We start from the raw sequence: 8,164 nt of genomic DNA on the forward strand, positions 1-8,164 counted from the left end.
ACTCTTATTCAGGTGACAACAAATTTTCTTAACTCTTGCTACCACACCACAACAAATTTAACCATGCCGTGGTGACACAATGGCGATGTTCATGCCGTTTCTTGGAAGACACTAGACGTACACTGGAGTTCTTGAAGGACGTGTCTTCCTTCTTGAGTTTGAGTGTATCGGTGCGCTAGATGTATCGGTGCCACCTTTTGTAATCAATTTCCAATTACAAATGTAGCCGCACTACTTGCCGTATCGAAGCACCACAATGTATCATTTTAGCTTCTCTTTTCGTGAACACAATCTCACGCACATTAATTCTCCAGCCTTAAATTGAGTTTGAGTGTAAACAATAAAGATGCTACACAAGCCCACGCCTCGCGCGGATATTGCTAGTAATAGGGTAGGGTCAATGCAAGTTAGCATGCCACAAAACCTGGAACCGAACGAACGAACTACATGAACTCATCAAAATCCTTGGACAAATTAAGCCTTTTCCATGAAAACACGTTCGTGCAGGGTCAGTGGGAAATAATGTCCTGTCTAGACAAAATAATCACGGCACCGCTAAGCAGAAGACGACGACTTTGTCCTGCCAACTGAAGTGTCTTTCACCTCCTCACACCATCTGTGCATTTCATGTCCTCACACCACGAACTGAGAGCCTGCACGCACATTTTCGATTCTTAGCGTGAAAACAAGAGAATGCAGAGGTACAATCTTGACATATAAAGCAAATTTCGACAATCTGTCAATAACAAACGATAGCAGCAAATTTCGAAGTTTCTTGTAAGTAGCGTAGCATATACATACAGCAACAAGAGGGTCAACACAAAACCTAGGTGGTGAAACAAGCTAATTTCCTATTTTAGTTTGGCACACTTCAGAGATTGTCCAGCTGCATCAGTTAGCTCCCTCAGATTGAAAATTAAAATTCGCCTAGTTTCCCAATACAACATGCTGACAGGCACCACTATCAGTGGCAACTGCTCCCTTGCGATGGCTCTAGCAGCCGCACACACAGTACATGCATGATGAGCTAACAATTAAAAAATCTACCTTCCTGTGTGTCACAGAAACTGAAAGGTGTTTGATAAACGATGGAGGATAGGAGGACACTTTGATTGTAAAATGATTTGGGTGATTACTATAGAACTCCCAACCTAGAGCCTCTGCGCAAACTTACAAGATTGGTTTGCTAATAAAAACACTTCCAAATAGTTTAACTCGGTACATTTAGAGAAGCTAGCGGTCATTGGAGTACATTAGGGACAATGTCAAAAGTCAGAACCAGAGGTTGAGCATGGCAGGAGTAGTGGAGTACTGGTAGTAACTAAGCAGTTAAAGAAGCCTTTTAGTAACAGAGGTTACCTATCATCCTAAGATCTCTACTCTCTTTTGCTTCTAAACAGGGTTTAAGGCCCGTAAAAACTCAAATGACTTAGATAGCATGGGTTAATTTGCTGTGTACACAATATATGTCCTAAAAATAAAGACGGACCGACAGAATTCTACAAGACTACATGGATTAATCTTTTTATGCTGCACAATATGCAGTTCGTTGGATGCATCTATGCTGAAGATTAACATGTTGTTAGAGTACGCCATAACACATGTATATGAGTTCATGCTGTCAAAGTATCAGTTCAGTAGGTGTAAAGTGCATCAAGGGAGAAGAAAGTCAAAGGTTATAAATCCGAAATGGCTAGTCAGTTACCTCCTCATTCATCCTACCATCTTTTCTTATCAATGGTGTCTCTTCCTCTTGGTGCAGTGGGCCATTCACCGCGGGCTGGAGGTGGCGAGTGAGGTGCAGTAGCCCGCTGTGTTGAGGGGGCATCCGGGCGTCTTGGTGCAGGGAAGCGGCCATGGGGAGGCGGAGGCGTGAAGGCAGCCAGGTGTGACTGTGATGCGGAGCGATCATGAGGCGGAGGTGTCGGGACATCCATGCTGTATCTTCCTCTTGGTGGAGTGAGACTGTGGCCGCTGACTGGACCAGGTAAACAGGAGCTACGACTGGGATGCCAAGGCGGCAAGTAACGTGGAGTATGCTGAGTTGAGGGGGCACCCGGGCGTGATGGTGCAGGGAAGCGGCCATGGGCAGGCAAAGTCGTGAAGGCAGACGGGCATGGCGGTGATGCGGGGGAACCAGGGGGCGGAGGAGTCGGGACATACGTGCGAAAAGGAGGAGCAGGAAGCTGAGACATCCCACCATACGAGAGCTTCGGCTCTGTCTTCATTTCCAGCAAGTAGTATGGGCCGAACAGACCCTTGAAAAATATGCACCCAACTCCACCCTTTGCATATTTTTTTCCATGTGAATTAAGGAACGGGTGGTACTGTTCATTGCGCAATGAGGGCCCAGCATTACCATTGCCAAGCAATACAATTGCGTGGGGGTCTGGGTCCTCCACCAATTTCCCAGTGTCCTCATCGATCTCTGGGAGCCAGCAATAGATCTCGTCGTCCTCAAGAGAGTCGAACTCTGTTCCGGCAAGTATCCGTACCTTGATCGCCCTGCCATTTTCTATGTGTTCCCTTACCTCCTGAGCGTCCATCTGCTCATAACGTCTGTAATCATGAAGGCTCACGTTGAGGGTGCCAATGTTGTCCCCATCCTTGTGGATATCTGCCTTAATGCCCATATGCTTGAAGCACCAGGCAGCCCCTTCTGGCGTGTTGTAACCCACCTCATCATTGAAGATTATCTCCTGTAACTTCTGCCTCTCCAGTTTGCCATCCTCTGCTTTCAGGCCATTCAGCTGAAGAAATCTTGTTACCAATGATTCCCAATCAAGCTTTATCATGCAGTTCTGCCCAGTCTTCTTGGCCACTGCTGCATTCAGTTCCATCTGTCCTGCTGAGGTTATTGAAGTGAAAGAACAAAGACCGAGACCAGCAGTACCCTGGTCGAGGACACCAGGGAATATGTTGCAACCGTAGAATAACCTTTCTTCCCACGACCAGTCCTCTGCATCCTCTGGCTTCTTTGTCCTAGGCTTAGTGATGCAAGTGCCCTCCCTGGTAAGAAAACAAAAGTGACTTAGAATGATGGAGTCCTATTGAAAAAGAAATATGAACATTACCAAACCATCAATTTCAGTAGCAGCAAACCAAAAAGTACTTATTTACTAGAATTTTTCGTTGCCATCACTCTAAGATTCCAAACAAATAAATAAAATAGAAAAGAAGGACGGATTTATTAATTAGCACAACTATTTCACTAAAGCCAACAAAGGTAAGCATACACAAATTAACACCTTGCACTATGACTGTACACGATGACACTATAACAACAGACATGTACCAAATCTGAGACAATGCCCTGTCAAAACAACTTAATTCACACTGCACTATCTAACATAAAAGAAGACAGCCATACTCACATCAACAATGGATAAAAAGTTGGTATGAACATATATAACTAATATGTTTATCTAAGTTGTACAACAAATGAAACAAGAAAAACTCGGAAAGGAACTTAGATGTAAGAACTTTGCGTTTCAGATGTATGATGGTGCTAATGAATCTACGATATATGCACTAAAATAGTTCTGCACAAAATTATTTTTCATAATTATACGCAAAACAAAGGGAACGCACAATGAAGACCACATAATCACAAAAAAGCTTAGAGATGTAAAAAATTCAGTTAGTACCAAAAAATGACGCTGAAGACCGAATTGTGGACATACCTGAATATTTATGAGATACAAATAACCAGAATTCAAGATGTCTTAAGTTTTTTTTTGCAGGTCTTAAGTTAATTATACTCATGCATAGATAATTCATCTGCAGCTCAAGATGAAAGATTCTGATGAGCAGCACAAGTAGAACTAGTAAAGTTAACAGCTAAGTAACCTTAACTCCAAAAAGAAAGAGAATCATTGCCCTAAACTACTATTGAAGTCGCACAGATACATTAGGTGTTATTCGGATTCATGACAAATGCACAACTAGACACATACCGCTACCTCAAAAAAAAAAAAAGATACATAGAGCAACTCTCGAGAGAACGTGTGGCACCACCTTGTAATCACACTAAAAACTCATATGAAGCAAACAAGTTTCTGAAGCATTTAACAACATATCCGAAGCATTAAAGTCATACCCCCAAAACAAATCAAAACAAAACAGTATGCATCATTTCCAGTGATCCTAAATGAGAAGGCCTCGTTTGAGGGGTAATTTTGCAGACGATAGCGCACAAGATAGCAGATAAACACAAATTAACAACATATTCCAATTAAGAAAGGTAAATCTAATTCAGGAAACAAAGATAGGAGTTTTTAAGGCATAAGCACTCCTAAGTTTTCCTATCAATCCAGCAAACAACTATTCTTATTCGAAATCCTCAATTATACGGAAACAAACTGCCACGATCATAAGGGACAGACTTCAACCAGGGCATACTGCAATAGTCTGATGGGGCATTGCATTACACATTACATACACAGTTAAAACAATGTAGAATCATATACCAAGTTATAAAACACAGAAAGTCAATATGAGATTAATCTATTAAATAACTTTGATGTATTTTTTTACAAGAAACAGGTTCGAATCTCAGATACCTAATTTTTTTTGTCAAAATTTCGTGCAGCATACATAAATTGAAATAAAATGGAAATGACAAAAAATTGGGATTCGAACCCTGGACTTCAGGAATGCAGAGACAGCGGCCGACCACTGGGCTACACAGAGTAATACTAATGAGTTATCAGGTATTACAGATAGATGCAAACAAATTACAGGTAGATGCAAACAAACACAAACATTTCTCAAACCTTTCGTCTAATTTTTTTTTAATACAAGCCTAGTTTCTTACATGACCCTTTGAAGACGAGGCAAGGGCACTTGGGAGCGAGGTCAGGGAAGGCGAGGGGAGAGAGGTCGGGGAAGGCGAGGGGAGCGAGGTCGGGGAGGGCGACGGGGGCGATGTCGTCTAGGTGGAAGAAGTGAGCCGAGTCGGGGACGGGCCTACGGCAAGCTCCCCGTGGTTGGCCATTAGGGTTTAAGCGAAGGGTGGGGGTGGGGTGGGGTGGGGTGGGAGGGCGGCGCGGGACAGGCCGGAGCGATGGAGGGAGGGAGCGGGAGAGGGGAGCGATGTCAGCGGCGAAACTTTTGGGAGGGGCCGACGGCGAGCTCTAGGGGTTAAGCGGAGAGGGTTTTGGGGAGGGGGGAAAGACGCGACAGGAGTGAGCCAGAGAGGGGGAGAGGACAGGGGAAGAGGGAGGGGCAGTCCTATTTGCCGGTGCGGCTTCGCTGAAGGCGCCCCTCCCGGACGCCCCTGTTTGGGCCGGCCCACGGTCGGGTTTCATTATTTCTACTCCCTTCGTTCTTAAATAAAGTCTTTGTAAAGATTTCATTAGATGAACTATATACGAAGCAAAATAAATGAATCTACACTTAAAATGTATCTATATACATCCGTATGTGGTTCATAGTGAAATCTTTACAAAGACTTATATTTAAAAACGCTGTTTTTCTCAAAAGAAACACTATTTATTTTTCAACGTTTTATTAGTGAGCTTGACTCCATCAGTACGATCACGACTAGTAGCGACGAGGCGCTCTCCTCGTACTGCCACGCCAACCTCCTGGAGGCAGCCGGAGGAAGGTTTCTGTAAAATTCATGTAACAGGAGACCTTTCCGCGGATGGCAAGGCCGGTGCGTCGGCTGCAATGGTAGATACTCCCTCCGTCCAGAAATACTTATGGTAGAAATGGATATAAATGGTTGTATCTAGAACTAAAATACATCTAGATATATCTATTTTTTAGACAAGTATTTTCGGACGGAGGGAGTACTTGGGATTTTTTCTATTGTTCTGCATGGCACCACTGACACGGCAACGTTGCAAATCCTAGCGTGCTGCGAAGCTTTATCGTTATCTGAAGATCTCTCTATCTCTAAGATTGTTATTGCACGTGACTCCAAGATTGTGGTGAATGACGTCTTGGAGGGAGAAGGAGGCAGGTATGAGGCTATTGTTAGGGAATTCAGTACTTGGGCTAGTAAGTTAATAGTTGCTTTGTTGCCTTTGAAAGTAAAGCCTCGAACTATGAAGCTCGTTCACTTGCCAAACACGCTTCTTGGCTTGATCGGGAACGCCACTTGCGGCTAATTTCTCCGCATGATCCCTCTTGTATTCCCGTGAACATCCATATTGATCAATAAAGTGTTGGCAATTCTAAAAAAAAAATACTATTTTTCTGTTTTTCCTTTCTTTTGCGAAAACGATTCAGATATGGTCTCCACCGAAAGTACAGACCACCTCAAACATAATAAAATTACATAAAGATTCTGTGACCACCGAACAACCACTACCATCACCAGGCTGAGTCGTCGACATGTCTCTGCCGCCGCTCCTTTACTGAAGCCGGCTTGCCTTTGTCGATGACAGTCGGTGATTCTTTGTGCATGTGCCCCTAAAGACCAGCGCCCTGGGACCGCAGTCGGCGTCATTGAACCCTTGAATAGATCTGAAACACCTAGCATCAAATCTCGCCACACGACGAGAAACCCTAACCTCACTGCCTCAAGGAGCCGGAAGGAATCTACATAGAAGCTCTATGACTACGTTCAGATGGACGAACTCGAGGAGGATCCGAGACTGAAAGACAAACTGGAAGAAGAAGCGTTGTCATCTGCCCAACGCCGCACCTGCAAGGACTGAAAAGCCCTAACCTAATCGGCCACCGGCTGCCGGAACGGCAAGCAGAGGGGAGGCAAATCCACAAACTCGCTGGAGAAGTCTGGAGCAAAGAGTTTGCCCTAGCTGCTGAGGGACAGTGGAGGAAAAGCTAACACTTAGCAACATTATGTTTTTTCAGTTTGTGTTTCTATTTCTTTTCTTTTTATTTTTTCTTCGTTTTTCTTTTTTGGAGGTATTGTATGAAAGTTCAGTGCATATTACAAAACTGTCCATTGTATATTAAGAAGTGTTCACGGGATATTACTAAAAAGTTCACCGTGCATAATAAAAATGCTCATCGTATGTTACTAATTTGGTCAACGAATACAACAAAAGTTCTTAGTGTATATGTTGAGCCTATATTTATATGCCAATATAAAAAAACAAAGGGGGAAATCCAACATATCTCGGCCATCCATTCACATTAATCCAACAGTCTTTATTGTCCGAATAGTGAGCGACTAAACACGTTTAGCACTAATCAAACATTCCTCTTCCCTGATCCCCTTCCTTTCGCACGAGAGGAACCCGTCGACGCCGCCTCGCGCCGCCTCGCGCAGCCACGATTGCCCCTGTCGACTGTCCTGGCCTCGGCCGGCGACGCCGCTACACCGCATGTGTGTGAACCCCGACTCATAAGTCGTGATCACCGAATGCACGTGTACAGTGATCCCAGAGATCAATACTCACAGAACACACAGAAACTGAATAACAAAGTCTTACATCCATACATACTATATTACACAAGTAGGACCACTATGGTCAAGTCTTGAGTATATCATGCAGCGGAAATCTTCGTCGAGAACTTGGACCCATGCCATCTGCCTTAACCCTACAGGCAATCTGACTGGGAAGCATCCTAGCTCGCATGTTCGTCACCGACGTATTCTTCATCATATCCTGTTCTTTCAAATCTGACCAATAAAATAACCATTGGCAAGCCAATGAGTACTTTGAATGTACTCGCAAGCAAACCATGTTTTGGTTCAAGGCACAATAATGCATGATATAGGTAAATTTTGCAGAAAGCTAGTTTTGAGTGCTATGACATGTTCAACAACTTGCAAAACATGCATCATGAGAATTCAAGTAACCCTGAGGACAGGTTACAGATATCAACATAAATAGAGTTGGAAAGAATCCAACTTAATCATCATGTCAAGTCTTTTGACGTGACCCAAGTAATTCTTTCCACTTATCCATGCACACTCACCAGGTTTCGTAAACATGTGGACGTGTCCTTGACCATGGACACGAATATTTGAATAGTTTGACACTTTGCAGAGGTTGCACACTTTACCCACAAGACTCGGGGAACTTCTGTGTCAAGCCACGACTCGCGGTATATTACATGCCCGAGGTAAGCACCCGAACATTATCTTTCCCTTGACAACACTAACAAAGAGTCCACTCGTTGGCCCTTGTCCTCACGATGTACGTCGTACGAGACTCACTCGAGATCGTACCATCCGAGAGGG

The 8,164-nt window shown here is 43.9% G+C and overlaps 1 protein-coding gene across 1 annotated transcript; it reads right to left on the bottom strand.

The window, feature by feature from the left end:
- Positions 1 to 271: 271 nt before the first annotated feature.
- LOC120969811 (uncharacterized) lies at positions 272 to 4,594 on the bottom strand. The gene is made up of 2 exons (XM_045231839.2): positions 1,706 to 4,594; positions 272 to 653 (listed from the first exon to the last, which is right to left on the bottom strand). The coding sequence occupies exon 1, from the start codon at positions 2,838 to 2,840 to the stop codon at positions 1,719 to 1,721; it is 1,122 nt and encodes a 373-aa protein (XP_045087774.1). The 5' UTR covers positions 2,841 to 4,594; the 3' UTR covers positions 272 to 653; positions 1,706 to 1,718.
- Positions 4,595 to 8,164: the final 3,570 nt, after the last annotated feature.

The sequence above is a fragment of the Aegilops tauschii genome, chromosome 7, assembly GCF_002575655.3.
Source record: "Aegilops tauschii subsp. strangulata cultivar AL8/78 chromosome 7, Aet v6.0, whole genome shotgun sequence".
NCBI lineage: Eukaryota > Viridiplantae > Streptophyta > Magnoliopsida > Poales > Poaceae > Aegilops > Aegilops tauschii.

Bases quoted from the DNA above. Each gene is read 5' to 3' on its own strand.
- LOC120969811 (XM_045231839.2), bottom strand. From the start codon at position 2,840: ATGGAACTGAATGCAGCAGTGGCCAAGAAGACTGGGCAGAACTGCATG.